This window comes from Thalassophryne amazonica, chromosome 7 (genome assembly GCF_902500255.1).
Source record: "Thalassophryne amazonica chromosome 7, fThaAma1.1, whole genome shotgun sequence".
NCBI classification, from domain to species: Eukaryota; Metazoa; Chordata; class Actinopteri; order Batrachoidiformes; family Batrachoididae; genus Thalassophryne; species Thalassophryne amazonica.
In genome coordinates this window covers 109,117,545-109,141,319 of record NC_047109.1, presented here as the reverse complement: position 1 = coordinate 109,141,319, position 23,775 = coordinate 109,117,545, and the positions used below count along the sequence as shown (strand labels likewise).

The 23,775-nt window shown below is 38.5% G+C and overlaps 1 protein-coding gene across 5 annotated transcripts in view; it reads left to right on the top strand.

Annotated features, from left to right (window-relative positions):
* The first annotated feature begins 1,249 nt into the window (after positions 1–1,249).
* LOC117514744 (FXYD domain-containing ion transport regulator 3-like) overlaps positions 1,250–23,775 on the top strand; it is a 48,822-nt gene continuing 26,296 nt past the window's right edge. For 2 of the 5 annotated variants that reach the window (XM_034175307.1, XM_034175306.1), the window contains exon 1: positions 11,199–11,227. In XM_034175307.1, coding sequence (XP_034031198.1) covers positions 11,217–11,227 — 11 coding nt within the window. In that variant the 5' untranslated portion in view covers positions 11,199–11,216. Of the gene's footprint in view, positions 1,380–11,198; positions 11,228–12,989; positions 12,996–18,689; positions 18,717–23,775 lie in introns of those variants that run through there. The other 3 variants (XM_034175309.1, XM_034175311.1, XM_034175310.1) reach the window with 3 other exon arrangements.

Genomic DNA, 23,775 nt, shown 5'->3' with positions numbered 1-23,775 from the left:
AGATCAGTCAACCACATCAAATGCTTTGCGAAAAAAATCAATGTCGAATAGACTGAAGCACTGCTGATATTCAAGCTTTGGCCGTTGGTGCTGATATGGGGAGCTAGTCGTCGGAACTATAAGCAGTATGGAACCGGAACAATTGCTAATTGGCGGAATGGATGACAATCCCGCAGAATGAGTCGTTTATGCTTATATTTAACAATTTTTAGGTCAGCATTAGAAGTCCCAAACTCTTGACAGAACAGCGACGGAATGGCAGTACGGGAGCTTGTGTAGTGTCATCTAGTGTTAGTGAGGGTAAATTTTCCAATATGGCAATCTGCTATTCTGGCGATTTGAAAAGAGATAAGTTTGTGCTTTGAACATGACGGGGGGACTTTTTGCTTTGTATGGTAACATTTTATTATATTATCTTGAGGTTGGTTATCAATACACAGAGCTTGGGAGGTAGCGGGCATAATAAGGTGATGTTCTCTCAATCATTGCATCAATTGCATTATCATTCGGGTTCTGCCGATTAGTATCCGCTGCTGACCCTAACCCTGAGCTTGAAATTCGTTATTTTCTCCCTGCACAGCTCTGACGATACGATGTCCCTCTTTATTTCATGATAATCATTGTAGTAATTGCTATATCAGGCTGGTGTTTATCTCCCGGTTTTCTAGCGTGAAGTGGACCAGAGTCTACGATTCCTCCCGGACAAAACGCTACCAATGAAGGTTACTTCCCCAGCCGAGGCTGGTATGTATTTACATCTGAGTGGACTGAGACAATGGAAATTGTGTCTTGTCCAAGGACCCAGACAGCTGTCTAACTACCTGTTCTACAAATCCTTCATATAAAATGGTTACATATTAAATGGTTTAAAAAAATCAAGAGACTGCACATTTAAAATCCCTTTTAGAGAGATTTTGGCTGAATTAAAATAGACGCCATCTTTATTTTGCCTGTTTTTTTTGGGGGGGGGGGGGTGCTTGAAAGCCCAGGACCTCCACGAAATGAATACGGCTCCGATTACTCGACATTTTCTCTCTGTTTACAACCCACACTTTTGTTTTACCAAAATCTTAAAATAAATCAGCTCACGTCGTTGTCGAGAAACAAAGGATCCTCCTCCCGGCTCTCTCGGCGCTGACTCGGGATCAGCTCCCACGCCCCGCTCTGCCGACCTTCCGATGACTCCTCAGCGCCTCGGCGGACAGAGAAACTGATCCCGGATCGGAATTCACGGACAAAACGTCTGCCTTTTAAAACTCATCCCACTTTTCCAAACCCGAGTCAAACCTGTTGAGTTTGTGAAGGGTGTTGGCGTCGCTGCTGGAACTCTGGGAGCCGCTTCCTCGTTTTTCTTTCCGACAGATCCAGCGACTAAAGAGGTTAGTGTTCACAACAAATATCTTCATATCCATCATGAAGACTTCGCGGGTTTTTTTTTTCACTTTGGTAAAACGTGTTGTAAAATGTTTTGTTTTTCCGAGTATACTTTAGCCTGGGAGCCAATTTTAGGAGAATTTTAATATTTTACGTTTTTTTCAGCACTTACAAACAGGGAAAAGAACAAAATAACACATCAGAAATGTCTAACGCGTTTATCTGAGCTAAAACGCCAGTTACAGAAAGGTAATTACAGAGAATTGGATACTGAGTAGTCGTTTAATCATCTTATCACCTCGTTTGTACAGTTTTTTCCCTGTTTGATTATATTACACATTGAACATTATCGGTATTGATCTGTTATTACTGTCAGTTGTTTGATTAGATAAAAGCTAGAGAATAAAGTGCCTAATATTTTGATCATTCTTGACTTCTCAAATATGAATTTGTGCAACTTTTATGTTTTATATCGCTGTAAATTCAATATCTTTGTGTTTATTTTTGCCATAATCCAAGTTATTTCTTCGGACAATTGCTGATTCGGTAGGAAATACTTTACTTTTTGATACTGTGTGCATTTTTTTTATTTTGTCATTGCGCCCTCTATCGGAGATTTTAATAATTATTTTCGTTATTGCATAATCTATCAATCATATATGTGTGTGTGTGTGTGTGGGGGGGGGTGTATATATATATATATATATATATGCACTCACCGGCCACTTTATTAGGTACACCTGTTCAGTTGTTAACACAAATAGTTAATCAGCCAATCACGTGGCATCAACTCAATGCAATAAATCTCTTAATCCTTTATCATACAAAAAAGTCAAATTGTTGTGTCTGGGTCTTCAGATGCAAGTATTTACAGCTTTTTCTTGCTTTATATCACTTTAAATTCAATATATTTGAATTTGTAATGTTTTTAAAAGATGCAATATTTGATATCATCATCAGTATTTCACATTCATACAATTTTTTTGTAATACTGCCTCTGTACACCAGTGCAGATGTTGAAATGAAGCAGTCAGGCTGTGCTTGGAGTGCTCAGACTTTTAGCTTTAATTCAGTTTTTAACATAAATCCCATAACAACTTGGGAATTGCAACCATTTTTAAACAGTCTCCCCCATTTTATTCAAGAAAACATCAAGTCTGTGGACCGAGTCTCCCATGTGCCTTCTAGCAATGTGTAATAGATATTTCAAGTCTTCTGCTCTGTGCCATTCCAACATGAAGCTGTATAATCATGCAGCAGATAGCATAATATTTACAGAAGAATCTTTCAAATGATGAAACAAGCACCAAATTTGGCACAAATATTCCAGATATTACTCTTGAAAAATATATTGGCCACTTGAATTTTCAATAGGCATGGATGTTGTTTTATCTTTAAAGAGAAGGAAAACAGTGAGAGATGGACTATTTAAGTGCAGAGAGTCACCTGGTTTTAATCAGGTAAAGTTGAATAATTTGTGTGGTATTACAGTGAGGAATAATCCGTAACCTCACAAAAAGTTATAATTTTAAACTGCTATCAGAGCCAGGGCCTTCTGTTTTTAATATAATGCTGTGTAATATGCTAAAACTTTGCTGCATCTTTCAATGAGGTAAATTATTGTCCACTGTGTTAGCATTGAAAAATGACCACACCTCATGTCTTCATGTACAGTCTGCCCCTGCAGACAACAGGGGTTCAATACAACAAAGAATGGTGTCGCAGACCAAAAGGTCCACCCCTAAAAATTGGTCCGCCTTTTGCATTTTGCACATGCATCATTTTGGACCACAGCAGCACGTCGGGGACAGAGTCTCTTCACCCAAAGCAATCAACTGGATTAATGGGATTATTAACCATCAGATGATAAAGGTAAAACCTCTTAAATCATTCTAAAGTCAGTTTTAAGCAGAAACGAGGCGAAAATGCGCAACGCTTTGAAATGTCCAACGTGCAGTGAATGCATCAGCTAGCAGCTTGTTTAGCCGCGGCGCTATGATTGCTTCCTCCGTCTTTTCTGATGAAATAATGCTGAATTTATGTGGAAATGATTGTTGTACAAAAGCTTCAGATTTCTGTCGCTGAGATAGATGATGAAAGGAGTGCAGTTTGAAGCAGAAATGAGGAGTTAATCCGTGAACCGTGTCATCGGGGGGCCGATTTAAAATTTTTTTTTTTTTTTTTTTAGGGGGACCTTCGGTCTGCGATGCCGGTCGTTTTGTAGAACCCCTGTTGTCTGCAGCGGCAGACTGTAGATGAAGACATGAGGTGTGGTCATCTTTCAATGCTAACACAGCGGAACATCTTAACATCTGTGGCTGAGAATAAAAACATCTTAACCCTGGTTCCTGTGGTAGTATCTCCACTAATCAGGCACAAAAGTCCCTGTGATGGAAAAGCGTAAGGTCACATTGGTGCCAGTTTTAACGATGATAAACTGTAAACTGGCATGTGTATGTATGTGAAAATCAAGCTGGTAAGGGCTGCGGTGATAACAGTGTACTGCTGCACGGCACAAGGACAAATACAAGGACTGATACGGATGTTGCTGAACTCTGCTACATGGCCGCGGTGGTGCCATAAAACGTTTTGTGCTGTGGATCATTTTAGTGCTGGTCTTCATTACCTCCACCAGTGAAGTTGGGCAGAGGTAATGTTTTCACCCCTGTTTGTTTGTTTGTTTGTTTATAAACAGCCTCATGCCAACAAGTTTTCATATGTCTTTATGAAATACTTCCTGACGATTCATATCCTGATAGGCAAGAACTGATTCAATTTTCAAGGTCAAAGGTGAAAGTCAGGAAAAAATCTTAGAAAATTGGAAAAATCCTTATCTTTAACATTGAACAAATTTTCATAAATTCATTAACTGTCAAAATTATAGTGGCACCATAGTTTAGTTTTTGACTTAAATCTTGAAAAACCCAGAAGCAGTACACCTTTAAATAAATGGATGACATCATATTGGTACATGACGTAGGTTTTACACACACACAGTGGTTTGCACACTTGGTTTCAGTGTGGCAGGTTCCCCTGTTCAAATCCCACCCCTGCCACATTTCTCCATGTAATGTGGAGTTACATCAGGAAGGGCATCCGACGTAAAACATCTGCCTAATATCAATGGGGCATTATGGGTGGCACAGTGGCTTAGTGGTTAGCACTGGTGCCTCACAGCAAGAAAGTTGTGTGATCGCTTCCCACCCTTTCTGTTTGGAGTTTGCATGTGCTCCCTGTGTCTGTGTGGGTTTCCTCCGGTTTCCTTCCACCATCAAAAACATGCTCCCTTAGGGTCTGGTCCTTTCTCTACTAATATAGTGTGTGTCACATTGGAGTATAAGTTGCACCTTTTTCTGTATTATCAGCTCTTTAATTTGGTATTTTTATGCATTGTTGAAGAGTACTTTTTATTAAAGAAAGATAGAGATAGAGATTTTATTTGCCATTTGTACTTGCACACAAGATTTTGGGTACGTTGGAATTCTTGTGGAGAGCTCTCGAGTAGATAAAGGTATAACAGTGTTAAAACATATAAAAAGGATACCCGGTGCACCTGGAAAATAAATTATTATTGTATTTATCCTTTTATTATTAGAATTTCTTGTTTAGTGTTTTGATTCCTGGGAAGGCCCTATGGAAATAGTCATCATAGTTATTCTTACTAATAACAAATGCAGGGTCTCCCAAACTAGTAAACAAAAAGTGATTTACACAGCAGAAAGTATGCTGTGTGTATATATATATATATATATATATATATATATATATATATATAAGTATACAGTATAATTTAAAAACAATGTAAGTTGAAATATACACTTACTTTTTGACACATAAATTTACCCTCAAAAACAAGCATATTTCCAGCTATAACTTTTTAACAAATCATGGTAGAGCTTAGATATGTGGTGATTATTCCTTACGTTGGCCTGATGTACAGGAAACTAATATTATTGAAAAAACTAAAGAAACTAGTCACAGTTTCACCATTAATACACATTTTCCACTATGTAGTGAATGCCTCACATTTTCCTCACTTGTGTGTGTTCAGGTTTTGTCAGCTCTTGTTCTGTCCAAGATCGGTGCGGACTTCATTCATTTCCCTGCTTGCAGTCTACTTATGTCTCTTTTTTGTCAGCACCCATGATTCTGATCCATACAGGACACCTGGTTGTAGGATGGTGGTAGATTGCTTTCTTGACTTGGTTAGAGACAAGCTTATCTCTGAATCGGTTGCAGCCTTTTGGCTAAATTTGCTGATCCTTTCTGTGACTTCAGCTTTGTTTCCTGATTCTTTTTAATGTAGTTGCTTGTAGGTAAATGATGATTGTAGGTTAGATGGTTCACCCCACTCAATGGTGTCTCCACTAACCGTGATTGCAGCATGTTTTGGTTTTCTTCCAAAGAACAAGACTTCGTTCTCGCCACGTTCTTTGTTCATTTTCATGCCAGCTTTTGTGAACTCCTCATCATATTCATATGTTTTTAGGGCTGATTATATTGCTGCAGTGCTCCTTTCCCAGTAGTAGATATCATGTGCATATCTACATCTGCAACAGTTTTCCTTTGATGCCATGTTTTTGCAAGGAACAGAACCAAATGCTTTTAGTTAGGTCAATAAAAGTAACATAAAAAACTTCAAATTCCCAGGATTTTTCCTTTATTTGCCTGATGGTGAAGGTCCAAAGTGCTCCTGACTCTCTTGTAAGCATGTTGCCACTCTTGGAGTTGGGGTTCAGTTTTTGTTCGGACTCTTTTTTTTTTTTCCTGAATGCATTCATATCTTTTACACCATGTGGCATGAGGACTATACCTCTGCAATTACTGCGGTTATTATGGTTGCCCTATTTGTAGATCGGGCAGATGATGCTTTGGCCTAATTCTGAAGATATTCTGCCTATAGTCCATGCTTTGTTTGATTTTCAGAGGGAGGTTTGTGATGGGCTGCTGAGCTGGGATACCATCTGGCCTAGGAGCTTTGGCATATTTCGTTTTCTTGATGGCCATTTCTAGCTCTTATTGTTATTTCTTGGTCATTATGTCCATCCGTATATATGATATGAAACATACAAGTCTGGCTTCTTGAGGTTTTCCACACTATAAAAAAAAAATAGTTGAGAATACTTCAAATTTGCAGGCAACAGTCTGCACTAAGACTTTTATGTTGTGCCGATGATGAAATATATGTTATAGTATATAGTTCATCTTTTTTTTTTTTACAGTGCACTCTAATTTTCTTAGTTGACAGGGTTATTTGTCCTTGGCTTCTTAATGTTGATATTTGTTATCAGAAGTCAGTGGTCCTTGTCCAACGGCTCTCCTGGCATAAGAGACAGCATATCGTGTAATATCTGCAGTGTTATCTGTATAACCTTTTAAAACATTTTTAACTTCACATGAGTACAGGTTGTAAAAACTGGCTGAGGAAGCTGAGAGCGTTGACAGACAGCATGAAGGCGAACGAGGGTTGTGACAGACACACAGTTGTCTTCTCATTGTCAGATTAAAGAAGGAAAAGGTGACACTTTGCCTCCCAACCTTCTCCACAACTCCTCAGTGTTTGGAGACAAATTTAGAAACCTCACCAGCGTAGCATTGATTTTTAATGTGACTGCGACCTTCAGTAACCGCAAAAGCATTTGTCATTAAGCCAGTCCGGCTGTCTGGAGTTAGTTCCATTTTTTTGAAGACAAAATGACACTAATTTCAAATATGTTGACTGATTTAAGCTGCTGATTGTTTGCAGAGCGAGCAGCAGGATGCCTGTTGCTGCTCACATCGTAGTTATCATGTGTGACTCACGGCTGTAGTATGTTCCACTCCCTCTTGCTGTCTTTTTCTTATTTTGTGTCCTTCCTCTTTTCCACTCATATTCGCCCACTTCTTCCTTCTTTCCTTTCATTCCATCAGTATTTAATCCTCCACCTCCACTTCATTTCGCTCTTATCTCCTTACTGGATATTGTTTGATTGACCCTCTTCCCTGTCCTCCATGTTTTGTCTCTTGTACACCATGTGTGGGTTCGCCACGTGTTTTTTTTTTTAAATGGCATGATTTCTAATGCCCCATACTATTGTTGAGCACTCAGATCGGGGAAAAAATAAATCATTTTGGGGCAACACAAGCCTCTGTGACTTTCATCTGCAGAAAGTAGTTTCATGACCTTTTTACTCTTCAGACAGACAGCTCATTAGAACTGAAATGATTCATCAAGTACAGATAATAATCATCTACTGTTTTGGTATTTGATTAGCATTAATTAGCAGAAATTAAGATTATATGAAGTCATTTATTAAACAAATGGCAACACAAGCCTCTGTGACTTTCATCTGCAGAAAGTAGTTTCATGACCTTTTTACTCTTCAGACAGACAGCTCATTAGAACTGAAATGATTCATCAAGTACAGATAATAATCATCTACTGTTTTGGTATTTGATTAGCATTAATTAGCAGAAATTAAGATTATATGAAGTCATTTATTAAACAAATGGCAACACAAGCCTCTGTGACTTTCATCTGCAGAAAGTAGTTTCATGACCTTTTTACTCTTCAGACAGACAGCTCATTAGAACTGAAATGATTCATCAAGTACAGATAATAATCATCTACTGTTTTGGTATTTGATTAGCATTAATTAGCAGAAATTAAGATTATATGAAGTCATTTATTAAACAAATGACAAAGTCTGCCTTGATTCGTCCTCTAAATTTTTGGATATGAAGAGTGATAAAACTGATCTTTTTTTTTCTTTTTTTTTTTTTAAGCTGTATGGCCTTTGGTCGGCGTTTGGATTTTTTTAAGCTTTAATTCATGAAAAGAATTTTCTTTGGGGCCACTATAATTTTATTCCTTAGGATTCAAATGAGGTATTCACAATGATAATGCAAATGTGATCAGAATTCAACCATTTAGAATTTCAACCCCTGAAGGGTGGAAATTTAAGGGAACAGACGCCATGACCTGTATTTAGTAGCGAGTCACAACATCATGGATCACGTGGGGGCTTCCACCGATCCACGTGAGAAGGACACAGCGACTGCCAACAAAAGTAAAGAAAGGAAGCATGACGTTAGCTGGCTCCTCACTCAAACACAATAAACAAAGATGGCAGAAAACACTCAGAAAAATGGCAGAAAAATGCGGTTTTGAACCCAGATAACACCTCTGAAATGATTTACAAGGCATCTTACAGATGTTAGTGTGCACACCCCGGGAATTTTATTTTTATTTCACATAAAATGATTTTCACAAAACTCAAACAAAACACATACGCACTTCCTCCTGCAGTTCATCTGCACAACAGGGATGAAGGAAAAGACAATATTTGCCATGGAATTCCATCCAGATAAATATGTTCTCTTCATTAAAATTAAATGTAATTTTGCAACACTTTACAAAAATAAACCAACATATTGCTTGGATTTTGGTAGAAACTAAATTTTGTCAGTTTTGTGAAATGTTAAAGGCCATACAGCTTTAAACATTTTAATCCACTTTAAAAATTATTTTGTACTGATTGCAACAGGATATTTTTTTTTCTGCTGTATGTACATGTTCATAACTTTCCTCAGTCTGGATAAATTACAGATAATCTTGTTTAAATAGCTATGAATATGTCTAAGACATTCAAATATGCTTAAAAAACAGATATTCAGTGTTTCTGAACAGCTATAAGATAAGTTGATTGTGATTTAAGATTAATTTAAACTGGTTGGATTTCACAAATGATTTTCACAAAACACAAGTGAACATGTTTAGATTTATTGTTATTTCTTAAGATGCTTCCACTGGTATATATACATACACACACACACATATATATATATATATATATATATATATATATATATATATATATATATATATATATATATACTGTATAAAACCAGGCAAGTTTCTCTTCTTCTGGGTTTGAATTCCTCCAAGAGCTGCCAGCTTTGTGGATAATCAGACTTTTGTTCTGGTTCTATCACAGTACTCTGCCTGTCTCTGACCATCCCTTGTTTTTGCTTCCAGCTTTCACTGCATCACTGTATATTCCTGTTTTTGTTTCTGTCGTTAGGAATGTTTCTCCACTTCCTTTACTATTTTCTGCTATCTTCCCTCCAGCTTCCTTCATCCTGTCTTCATGTCTGTCTCATATTCCATTCAACTTTTCCAGTCACCAACTCATCACCCACGAACTCCAGTCACGTGCAAATTCCCCGTCTGGTGTATGTGGACATCTTCAAAAGGTCCCAAAACCACAGGGTTTCAACTTCCTCCACTTTGCATGCACACTGCTGTGTGTGTTTGTGATGCACAGTGTGCATGATTCTATTTTCTACCAGTCGTCGCGCACACTGTAACGTGTGTCTCTGTTGTGCGCTGTAAAGACAGCTGCCTGTTCTCTGTGACATTCTACATTCCTAAATTAACAGCACTGAACAAGAATGCATGCATGCACACACACACACACACACACACACACACACAGTAAATCCTGATCTGTAGCTGAAAATTTTCTTTTAGAAATTGACCATAAAAAGGCTGAAAGTTGTCATTTTTCTTGATGCTTAGATTTTTTTCTACTTGTTTATCACTTAAGCCAGATGTCTGCTGAGTATTTTTGACAGACGGTTGTGTGACCAGGTGATTTTGTCAGCATGATGGGCCAGTGAAAGCATCTTAAGAAATAAGATGAAGACCCACTTTTTTAGACTGTCTTATCATTAATCTATTCTGTTTTTATGTTTGCCTTGTAATTTCCTTTTATTCTACTGTGTTTTACCTTTTTATTGTGCCCTTTTGATTTTAAATTACCGTACTTTGTGTTGTCATAAATTTTGTGTTATGTGAAGTGCCTTGGGCTGACTATGTCGTGAGATGGCGCTATATAAATTAATAAATTAAAATAAATAAATTTTAGAAGTGAGGATGTGTACACTGTCTGGTGAGAGGACAGAAATCATCAATCAATCAATCAGTTTTATTTATATAGCGCCAAATCACAACAAACAGGAAGAAACCTCCAGCAGAACCAGGCTCAGGGAGGGGCAGTCTTCTGCTGGGACTGGTTGGGGCTGAGGGAGAGAACCAGGAAAAAGACATGCTGTGGAGGGGAGCAGAGATCAATCACTAATGATTAAATGCAGAGTGGTGCATACAGAGCAAAAAGAGAAAGAAACACTCAGTGCATCATGGGAACCCCCCAGCAGTCTAAGTCTATAGCAGCATAACTGAGGGATGGTTCAGGGTCACCTGATCCAGCCCTAACTATAAGCTTTAGCAAAAAGGAAAGTTTTAAGCCTAATCTTAAAAGTAGAGAGGGTGTCTGTCTCCCTGATCTGAATTGGGAGCTGGTTCCACAGGAGAGGAGCCTGAAAGCTGAATGCTCTGCCTCCCATTCTACTCTTACAAACCCTAGGAACTACAAGTAAGCCTGCAGTCTGAGAGCGAAGCGCTCTATTGGAGTGATATGGTACTATGAGGTCCCTAAGATAAGATGGGACCTGATTATTCAAAACCTTATAAGTAAGAAGAAGAATTTTAAATTCTAGAATTAACAGGAAGCCAATGAAGAGAGGCCAATATGGGTGAGATATGCTCTCTCCTTCTAGTCCCTGTTAGTACTCTAGCTGCAGCATTTTGAATTAACTGAAGGCTATTCAGGGAACTTTTAGGATAACCTGATAATAATGAATTACAATAGTCCAGCCTAGAGGAAGTAAATGCATGAATTAGTTTTTCAGCATCACTCTGAGACAAGACCTTTCTAATTTTAGAGATATTGCGTAAATGCAAAAAAGCAGTCCTACATATTTGTTTAATATGCGCTTTGAATGACATATCCTGATCAAAAATGGCTCCAAGATTTCTCACAGTATTACTAGAGGTCAGGGTAATGCCATCCAGAGTAAGGATCTGGTTAGACACCATGTTTCTAAGATTTGTGGGGCCAAGTACAATAACTTCAGTTTTATCTGAGTTTAAAAGCAGGAAATTAGAGGTCATCCATGTCTTTATGTCTGTAAGACAATCCTGCAGTTTAGCTAATTGGTGTGTGTCCTCTGGCTTCATGGATAGATAAAGCTGGGTATCATCTGCGTAACAATGAAAATTTAAGCAATGCCGTCTAATAATACTGCCTAAGGGAAACATGTATAAAGTGAATAAAACTGGTCCTAGCACAGAACCTTGTGGAACTCCATAATTAACCTTAGTCTGTGAAGAAGATTCCCCATTTACATGAACAAATTGTAATCTATTAGCTAAATATGATTCAAACCACCGCAGCGCAGTGCCTTTAATACCTATGGCATGCTCTAATCTCTGTAATAAAAGTTTATGGTCAACAGTAACAAAAGCACCACTGAGGTCTAACAGAACAAGCACAGAGATGAGTCCACTGTCTGAGGCCATAAGAAGATCATTTGTAACCTTCACTAATGCTGTTTCTGTACTATGATGAATTCTAAAACCTGACTGAAACTCTTCAAATAGACCATTCCTCTGCAGATGATCAGTTAGCTGTTTTACAACTACCCTTTCAAGAATTTTTGAGAGAAAATCATAAATTTATTTCTATAACACTTTCAGGAAAATACCACTGTTATTTCTACCTGGTTCTTTTTATGTAAAATTCTGCCCCTTACCAAACACCAAACCATTGTATTCCTCATTTTGAGTTTATTCAAGGTCACGTTAGAAACCAGGCCTGGGACCCTCACAGACGGTGTCCATCTTGTGAAAGGCCCCTAAAATGAGTCATACAACACTTTTTATACCTTGTGGGTGTTAACATGGGTGTGGTTTAGTCTCACATTTCTAATGTTACTGGCTCTCACCAACAGGGGGAGCTCTCCCTGTGTCTGAAACTTGTCCAGCTGATACAGTAAAACTTAACATATTTCTCAGAACTTCCAAACAAATAACACAAATACTTAATAGCTAACATAAAACAAAGAATTAGCAGATATTATCTAACACCACTCTGTGGTGTTAGATAATAATAATATATACATACGTCTTCAGTCTTGATTTAAAAGTCTCCACCGTGCATGACTGCCCAATAACTGCAGGTAGATCGTTCCAAAGAGTAGGGCAGGGCCGGTCCAAGCCTTTATGGGGCCTTAAGCAGAATTTCATTTGGGGGCCCCCCAACCATCACCTCAGCACCAGATGCCTCATTATTCCATAGGCTACACTGTTATGTGTGTAACGTACCCACAATCATTAGCATTATTTGTAATTATCTTACATCATACAGGTGTCATTCTTGTTTTTAACCTTAAAGGGGTAGCAAACTCATAAATGTTTTAATTAACTTCTACATACAAAGTGATGTATAAGTATGGCTCATTAATTTAACTATTTGAAAGTAACATCAGCAGGAGGAGACTGCATTTATAGTAAACATGTTAAATAGTTTCATTTCTTTCAGATGTGCAATGGTGTGCAAAATGTTCAATATCCAAATACAAAATAGAATCAAATGACATTCACATTATCTTTATCAGGTTTGACGGGCTGGACACAAATGCAGGACGCAGGTACACAGCTCAGTGGAGATAAGAGGTTTACTCTGTAAACAGGCTGGGGTCGGTTCGGTACACAGATAGGCAGTCCAAAAAGAGCAACAGTAACAAATACATCAGGCTTGGCATGGTCGAGGTACACAGGCAGGTAGTCAAAAACACGATGAGGCAAACGAAGCAAGGCAAGAGAGCTAGAGCTACCTTCCTGACACTCTTAGTTGTCTCCCTGCTCCAACACACCTGAATCCAATGAAAGACTCGTTAGCAGACTTTTAATGAGCCTTTCATTGGATTCAGGTGTGTTGGAACAGGGAGACAACTAAGAGTGTCAGGAAGGTAGCTCTCGAGGCCTGAACTTGGCCACCCCTGCGCTAAGAGGATTAGGAAAGTCTCCGGTTCAACTCAGAACAGAATGAAAATGCTCCCACAGATGTTTGCACCAAAAGATCGCTGATTCGCTCATTTCGCTGTCAATCAAAAAGAGATTCAGCCTCAGACAGATCATCCAATCATCATGCAGAAGCTGAGCGTCCGGGCCAGCCGAGGCCAGCCCACTGCCCCATAGACCCCCAGACACGCTGAGCGTCTGATGGGCGGGACAAAGCCCAGCATTTATCCAATGACTCGTCTCGTTTCGCTGCATGCTTTGTGTCGCTGTTGAAGTCTACACTAAGCATTGTGAAGCTGCAGGTTTAAGTGAGAGAAAAGCCGCGTCGTTACCAGTGATAAGAAGCTGATTCTGAATAAAAGTTGAGCGCGTTGTAGCGCATATTTAGTCAATGACATGTACACACAACAGTATATATTTGATCACTTATTTTTTGACATTTTAGGGGAAGCTGAGCTTCACTTGCAGTCTTAGAGCAATCGCCTCTGACTTTAAGACACCTCGTTCGAACGGAGCATTTAGCAAATAATGACAACAAAAATTGTAATATTGGACATGCAAACCTACCTTTGTCTTGTTGTTTTTTCTCGTCTTCCAACTTTTTTTCTTTTCTGCGCTCCAGAGGGATAATTTCTTTTCTGAGACATGACTTGCACTCACTTCATTCCTCACGATTAGTCGATTAGTCATCGACCACGTGACCCAAGCGGTGCATCTAAATTTGCCCAACGGTGGCAGCAGCCAACATGAGGCATCAATTAACCTAGTATTGGTATTTTGTCAAAATGAATTTATTTTTTTCGGGTGTAATACAATTTCGTTTAAATTATTCAATATAATTTTAATTTCATGTATATATTTACTTTTTTTATCACAACGTCTCGGTGCTCTCGGGGCCCCCTAGTGGCGTGGAGGCCCTAAGCGACCGCGTAGTTGGCGTATGCCTTGGGCCGGCTCTGGAGTAGGGCCATGGTAGGAGAAGGCTGTATACCCCACAGACTTTTTATTCACCCTTGGAACACACAAAAGCCCTGCGCCCTGTGAACGCAAGGGCCACGCAGGTACGTAGGGCTTAACCAAGTCTGCCAGGTAGGAAGGAGCCAGTCCATAAACAATTTTATAGACCAGCAACAGGGCTTTAAAATCTGATCTGGCAGAAACCTGAAGCCAATGAAGGGATGCCAGAATGGGTGTAATGTGGTCAAACTTTCTACTTTGTGTCAAAAGTCTGGCAGCAGCATTCTGGACAAATTGAAGACCCAAATGCTAGACTCATTTATTTATTTATTTGTTTTTTTTGTTTTGTTTTGGGTTTTTTTTTTGCACAGTGGTATTTATTCTGAAAGTGTTATAGAAATAAAGTTGTTGTTATGATTGCTGACCTCTCACCAGACAGTGTCGACATTCTCATTTTTAAAATGTATTTATTTAATTTTATTTTTAAAGAATTTGAAGTCTAAACTCATATCTGCTGTTTTTGCTTTCATTCTTTTTTAAATGCCATGAACTCAGGTCTGCTTTGTTTCTTTCTTTCTTTGTTTTTCAATTAATTTTAAGGCGATACACTTTTTATTTTTCATTTTTGTGCTAATCAGAAAAATCCATCTTAAAACTGTGATATGGTCATCCGAGCCGTGCGCTTTTGATCTGCTACATTCCATTTCTACTAATGAACACTAATAAATCCTGCATACTGTAGCTTTTTTATATATATATATATACTCGACAAAAATATAAACGCAACACTTTTGGTTTTGCTCCCATTTTGTATGAGATGAACTCAAAGATCTAAAACTTTTTCCACATACACAATATCACCATTTCCCTCAAATATTGTTCACAAACCAGTCTAAATCTGTGATAGTGAGCACTTCTCCTTTGCTGAGATAATCCATCCCACCTCACAGGTGTGCCATATCAAGATGCTGATTAGACACCATGATTAGTGCACAGATGTGCCTTAGACAGTCCACAATAAAAGGCCACTCTGAAAGGTGCAGTTTTATCACACAGCACAATGCCACAGATGTCGCAAGATTTGAGGGAGCGTGCAATTGGCATGTGACAGCAGGAATGTCAACCAGAGCTGTTGCTCGTGTATTGAATGTTCATTTCTCTACCATAAGCCGTCTCCAAAGGCGTTTCAGAGAATTTGGCAGTACATCCAACCAGCCTCACAACCGCAGACTATGTGTAACCACACCAGCTCAGGACCTCCACATCCAGCATGTTCACCTCCAAGATCGTCTGAGACCAGCCACTCGGACAGCTGCTGAAACAATCGGTTTGCATAAACAAAGAATTTCTGCACAAACTGTCAGAAACCGTCTCAGGGAAGCTCATCTGCATGCTCGTCGTCCTCATCGGGGTCTCGACCTGACTCCAGTTCGTCGTCGTAACTGACTTGAGTGGGCAAATGCTCACATTCGCTGGCGTTTGGCATGTTGGAGAGGTGTTCTCTTCACGGATGAATCCTGGTTCACACTGTCCAGGGCAGATGGCAGACAGCGTGTGTGGCGTCCTGTGGGTGAGCGGTTTTCTGATGTCAATGTTGTGGATCGAGTGGCCCATGGTGGCGGTGGGGTTATGGTATGGGCAGGCATCTGTTATGGACGAAGAACACAGGTGAATTTTATTGATGGCATTTTGAATGCACAGAGATACCGTGACGAGATCCTGAGGCCCATTGTTGTGCCATACATCCAAGAACATCACCTCATGTTGCAGCAGGATAATGCACGGCCCCATGTTTCAAGGATCTGTACACAATTCTTGGAAGCTGAAAATGTCCCAGTTCTTGCATGGCCGGCATACTCACCGGACATGTCACCCATTGAGCATGTTTGGGATGCTCTGGACCGGCGTATACGACAGCGCGTACCAGTTCCTGCCAATATCCAGCAACTTCGCACAGCCATTGAAGAGGAGTAGACTAACATTCCACAGGCCACAATTGACAACCTGATCAACTCTATGCGAAGATGTGTTGCACTGCATGAGGCAAATGGTGGTCACACCAGATACTGACTGGTATCCCCCCCCAATAAAACAAAACTGCACCTTTCAGAGTGGCCTTTTATTGTGGACAGTCTAAGGCACACCTGTGCACTAATCATGGTGTCTAATCAGCATCTTGATATGGCACACCTGTGAGGTGGGATGGATTATCTCAGGATTATCTCAGCAAAGGAGAAGTGCTCACTATCACAGATTTAGACTGGTTTGTGAACAATATTTCAATCAATCAATCAATTTTATTTATATAGCGCCAAATCACAACAAACAGTTGCCCCAAGGCGCTTTATATTGTAAGGCAAGGCCATACAATAATTACGTAAAAACCCCAACGGTCAAAACAACCCCCTGTGAGCAAGCACTTGGCGACAGTGGGAAGGAAAAACTCTCTTTTAACAGGAAGAAACCTCCAGCAGAACCAGGCTCAGGGAGGGGCAGTCTTCTGCTGGGACTGGTTGGGGCTGAGGGAGAGAACCAGGAAAAAGACATGCTGTGGAGGGGAGCAGAGATCAATCACTAATGATTAAATGCAGAGTGGTGCATACAGAGCAAAAAGAGAAAGAAACACTCAGTGCATCATGGGAACCCCCCAACAGTCTAAGTCTATAGCAGCATAACTAAGGGATGGTTCAGGGTCACCTGATCCAGCCCTAACTGTAAGATTTAGCAAAAAGGAAAGTTTTAAGCCTAATCTTAAAAGTAGAGAGGGTGTCTGTCTCCCTGATCTTAATTTGGAGCTGGTTCCACAGGAGAGGAGCCTGAAAGCTGAAGGCTCTGCCTCCCATTCTACTCTTACAAACCCTAGGAACTACAAGTAAGCCTGCAGTCTGAGAGCGAAGCGCTCTATTGGGGTGATATGGTACTATGAGGTCCCTAAGATAAGACGGGACCTGATTATTCAAAACCTTATAAGTAAGAAGAAGAATTTTAAATTCTATTCTAGAATTAACAGGAAGCCAATGAAGAGAGGCCAATATGGGTGAGATATGCTCTCTCCTTCTAGTCCCCGTTAGTACTCTAGCTGCAGCATTTTGAATTAACTGAAGGCTTTTCAGGGAACTTTTAGGACAACCTGATAATAATGAATTACAATAGTCCAGCCTAGAGGAAATAAATGCATGAATTAGTTTTTCAGCATCACTCTGAGACAAGACCTTTCTAATTTTAGAGATATTGCGTAAATGCAAAAAAGCAGTCCTACATATTTGTTTAATATGCGCTTTGAATGACATATCCTGATCAAAAATGACTCCAAGATTTCTCACAGTTTTACTAGAGGTCAGGGTAATGCCATCCAGAGTAAGGATCTGGTTAGACACCATGTTTCTAAGATTTGTGGGGCCAAGTACAATAACTTCAGTTTTATCTGAGTTTAAAAGCAGGAAATTAGAGGTCATCCATGTCATCCATTTCTCTGTTGAATTTGTATTTATATTCTTTTAAACATAACATTTGGCAGCGGTGCTGTAATTAAATACAGCTACTGAGGATTGTTTTTCACCGGCGCGGCTCCACCGAGGCCCGAGGCGCCAGCGCACATCCACCGGCGCGGCTACACCTGAAGCCTGAGGCGTCAGCGCAGTTCCACCGGCACGGCTTTACCGAGGCCCGAGTTATCTGACCATGGGTTTGAAGAAGGCACTGACGGCGGAGGAGGGGGACGATATCAAAAAGTCCCTGGACTTTTTGTCTGAGGAAAATCTCTGTTGTTAAAATGCAGCAGAAATCCATTATGGAGCTGGTGGAAGAAGTGAAGGCTCTCCGGATCCAGAATGCCGAGAAAGACTGGCGTCTGGTGTACCTGGAGAACCGTGTTGCGGAGTTGGAACAGTACACAAGGATGAACGACGTTATTATTACAGGAATTCATATTAAACCTCGATCCTACGCACGGGCGGTGTCAGAAGACAGCGGAGGGGAGGCCAGTGAGCAGGAGGCCAGCTCAGTGGAACAACAGGTGGCTGACTTCCTGCAATCTAAAGGTATTCAAATGGACTGTAATAACATTGAAGCGTGCCACCCCCTGTCCAGGAGAGAGGATGGAGACAAGCGAGCAGTTATAATGAGGTTTGTCAACAGAAAACATAAAATGGCATTGTTAAAACAGGGACGGAAACTCAAAGGAACAAACGTATTCATCAATGAACATCTGACCAAAAGAAACGCAGACATCGCCAGGAAAGCTCGTTTCTTAAAAAAGCAGGGAAAAATTCAACAGACATCGACATCCAACTGCAAAACTTTTATCAAATTGAATGGAACACCAGAACAAGCGAAGGTTATGGTAATCAGGAACATCGAGGAACTGGACAAATACGACCAATAAGGTATGAGGACACAAACACATCATGACACAGACCAGAGGAACCTATTCATCTACTACATCATCTACATCTGGAGACAAGAAGGATATAACTCAAAGGATTGCTGATCATGGAAAAGTAGAACTGAGAACATTTAAATACACAGACCACAATGTACTGGACTTGGAGCACGATATAGACCCGGACAATAATTTCTTCTCAAATATCAATGACAGTTGTTGCTATTATACAGATGAACAGTTTAATCGGATCATTAAACGGATAACAAATTATCAATAATCCATTTCAACAGCAGAAGTCTATATGCAGACTTTAACAACATTAAAGAATATTTAAGTCAATTTAAAAAAATATTTAACATAATTGCTATATCAGAAACATGGATCAATGAAGATAAAGGAATGGATTTTGAACTGGATGGATATGAATTTAATTGTGTAAACAGAAAGAATAAGAGTGGAGGAGGAGTGGCTGTGTATGTGGATAAGAACATGGATTATAAAATAGTAGACAATATGACAACTGTGATTGATAACTTATTAGAATGTATAACTATTGAAATATGTGAAGAAAAAAGCAAAAATGTATTAGTCAGCTGTATACGTATATAGAGCACCAGGATCTAGTATTGAAACATTCACTGACTGTATGGGAAAAATGTTCTCAAAAACTAATCAAAAAACTGTGTTCATTTGTGGTGACTTAAATATTGATCTGCTCAATCCAAATAAGCATAAAATAACAGATGAATTTATCAGTATAATGTACAGTATGAGTTTATATCCAAAAATCACCAGGCCAAGCAGAATTACATCCCATAGTGCTACCTTAATTGATAATATATTCAGCAATGATATTGAGAATAACACTGTGAGTGAATTATTAATCAATGACATTAGTGATCATCTACCAGTTTTCATCGTTTATAATAGAAACCATCGGCGGAATCAGCCAGAGGAGAAATAAAATACAGGCGAGTGCGGACAGAGGAAAACATGAACACACTAAAGAAGGATTTACAGGAGCAAAACTGGGAAAAGGTATACAGTGAAAGTGATGTTGATAGTGCATATGAAACTTTTTTACAAATATTTACATCATTATATGATAAAAATTGTCCAATTAAACAAGACTACAGAAAACAAAAAATCCAAGATCGACCATGGATGACGAAAGGGTTACGAAATGCATGTAATAAGAAAAATACACTGTATAGAGAATTCATAAAACTAAAGACTAAAGAGGCAGAAAATAGATATAAGAAATACAAAAATAGATTAACTAATATTATACGGGTATGTAGGAAGGAATATTATAGTAACATATTATATAATAACAAAAACAATATTAAAGGAATATGGGATATATTAAATAGCATTATCAAAATGGTAATAAAAAACAGAGTTACCCTCAGTATTTCATTGATAATAATGTCAAGAAGGAAAATAAGGATGAGGTAGTCAACGGTTTTAATAATTTTTTTGTAAATATTGGACCAAGCCAACCTGAGGATTGGGATAATAATCTCATAGAAAGAAATCCCTGTTCAATGTTCCTCACAGCAGTGGATGGAAAAGAAATTATAGACATTGTGAATAATTGTAAATATAAAACATCTACCGATTTAAATGAAATTGATATGGTGGTGGTAAAACAGGTCATTGAATGGATTGTAGAACCATTAACATACATCTGTAACTTATCATTTCAAACCGGTAAATTTCCCAATCAAATGAAAATAGCTAAGGTTGTGCCGCTGTATAAGACTGGGGATAGACACCACTTCACAAATTATAGACCTGTTTCTTTGCTTCCACAATTTTCCAAATTATTAGAAAAGTTATTCAATAATAGATTAGACAAATTCATAAATAAACATAAATTACTTACTGATAGTCAATATGGATTCAGAGCACATAGTTCAACATCACTTGCATTAATAGAATCAGTTGAGGAGATTACAAACGCCATAGACCACAAATTACATTCAGTTGGAATATTTATAGACCTTAAAAAGGCTTTTGATACAATCAATCATGACATATTAATCAGTAAACCTGAACAGTATGGGATTAGGGGGTTGGTGTTGCACTGGGTGAAAAGCTACTTAAGTAACAGAAAACAGTTTGTGAAGTTGGGGGAATATACATCATCATGCTTGGACAATGCTTGTGGCGTCCCACAGGGGTCAGTATTGGGTCCAAAACTGTTTCTAATTTATATAAATGATATTGTCAATGTTTCCAAAATATTAAAATTAGTATTATTTGCAGATGACACAAGCATTTTTTGTTCAGGGGGGGATTTGCAGGAGTTACTGAGGAGGATCAGTATAGAAATGGGAAAATTGAAAATATGATTTGACAGAAACAAATTATCATTAAACTTAAGTAAAACAAAATACATGTTATTTGGCTATTGTAATACAGACATACAGGTTCAGTTACAAGTTGAGGGGGTAGATATTGAAAGGGTACATGAAAATAAGTTTCTGGGGTGATAATAGATGATAAGATAAACTGGAAGACTCATATAAAACATATACCAAGTAAACTGTCAAGAAGCATTTCAGTTCTAAACAAAGCGAAACATATTCTGGACCACAACTCACTCCGCATTCTTTACTGCTCACTGGTTTTACCATATTTACAGTACTGTGCAGAGGTATGGGGTAATACTTATAAAGGTACAACACAATCACTATCAGTAATGCAGAAAAGAGCTATAAGAATTATTCATAATACTGGCTATAGAGATCATACAAATCCACTATTTTTACAATCCAAATTCTTAAAATTCACAGACTTGGTTCATTTTCAAACAGTACAAATCATGTATAAAGCAATAAACAATTTACTCCCAGCAAATATTAAAAATATGTTTTTTAACAGATCAGGGGATTGCAGTCTGAGGGGGAAATTTAATTTAAAGCATCAGTGGGCACGAACAACATTAAAAGGTTTCTGTATTTCTGTCTGTGGGGTGAGGATGTGGAACAGATTGGGAGTGGGGCTCAAGCAATGTCCAAGCATGAACCAGTTCAAACAGCGGTACAAAAATATGTTTTTTTTCTAGGTATAGGGAGGAGGAAGGGTAATGAGAGATAGGGTGTTTTTGTTTTTTGCTTCGGCTTGTAAATATATAGTATTTTGTATGTAAGTAGGTATGTGTAGCTGTATATTTATGTTTGTGTGTATATATGTATATATATGTGTATGTATGTTGATATATATATATATATATATATATATATATATATATATATATATATATATATATATATATATATATATATATATATATAGATATATATATATATATTGATATCGGTTTAGTTGTGTAGGAATCTATGTGTATATGTGGCAAAGGGTATTACTGGTTGTGGGGAAGAAGGGGTAGGGATAAATAAGCTGATGCTTCACCCTACCCATTTTCGGACATGTTGGGTACACAGTAGGAACTTTTTTGTTGTTGTCTTTACTGATCTATCTTGTAATTGTTGTTGTATCAAATGTTCGAAATAAACAGTTTTTATTCATTCATTCATTCATCCATGTCTTTATGTCTGTAAGACAATCCTACAGTTTAGCTAATTGGTGTGTGTCCTCTGGCTTCATGGATAGATAAAGCTGGGTATCATCTGCGTAACAATGAAAATGTAAGCAATGCCGTCTAATAATACTGCCTAAGGGAAGCATGTATAAAGTGAATAAAATTGGTCCTAGCACAGAACCTTGTGGAACTCCATAATTAACCTTAGTCTGTGAAGAAGATTCCCCATTTACATTAACAAATTGTAATCTATTAGATAAATATGATTCAAACCACCGCAGCGCAGTGCCTTTAATACCTATGGCATGCTCTAATCTCTGTAATAAAATTTTATGGTCAACAGTATCAAAAGCAGCACTGAGGTCTAACAGAACAAGCACAGAGATGAGTCCACTGTCTGAGGCCATAAGAAGATCATTTGTAACCTTCACTAATGCTGTTTCTGTACTATGATGAATTCTAAAACCTGACTGAAACTCTTCAAATAGACCATTCCTCTGCAGATGATCAGTTAGCTGTTTTACAACTACCCTTTCAAGAATTTTTGAGAGAAAAGGAAGGTTGGAGATTGGTCTATAATTAGCTAAGATAGCTGGGTCAAGTGATGGCTTTTAAGTAATGGTTTAATTACTGCCACCTTAAAAGCCTGTGGTACATAGCCAACTAATAAAGATAGATTGATCATACTTAAGATCGAAGCATTAAATAATGGTAAGGCTTCCTTGAGCAGCCTGGTAGGAATGGGGTCTAATAGACATGTTGATGGTTTGGATGAAGTAACTAATGAAAATAACTCAGACAGAACAATCTGAGAGAAAGAGTCTAACCAAATACCGGCATCACTGAAAGCAGCCAAAGATAACGATACGTCTTTGGAATGGTTATGAGTAATTTTTTCTCTAATAGTTAAAATTTTATTAGCAAAGAAAGTCATGAAGTCATTACTAGTTAAAGTTAAAGGAATATTTGAGGGAAATGGTGATATTGTGTATGTGGTAAAAGTTTTAGATCTTTGAGTTCATCTCATACAAAATGGGAGCAAAACCAAAAGTGTTGTGTTTATATTTTTGTTGAGTGTGTGTATATATATATATATATATATATATATATATATATATATATATATATATATCACACTGCATTTTTGCAGCATATTCTGTTTGACGTATGAGTTTTAATTGTGTGAAAGAGATGAACGCTGCAAATGTTTCAAGGCTGTTTTTCAAACACAAGAGATAATTGCTCCTCTACTTATCCCTCAGAGTGGAACATTTTTGTCCATTAACACGATGTAAGTACACACCACGGGCACTTTGCCTGACTCCGCCTTACACTAACATTTGCTTTACAATGTGATCTCCAGGTGTTGCCACTTTGAAACTGCCTCAGTTTCTGTTTCTGGGAGTGTCACTAATCTCCCCTCTTCTCTCTGCCTCTCTCTCCTTTTTCTACCTTTTCGATCAGTTTCGTCCTTCAGTTTTGTCCTTTAGGCTCTTGCCTGTTTGTTTCTCTTGTTTCTGTCCTCGTCCTCTCTCCTCTGTCTGCTTTCCTCCTGAAGCAAACTCTCTAGTGGTTTGGATGGGCTTGTTTCCCATCCTTCACATT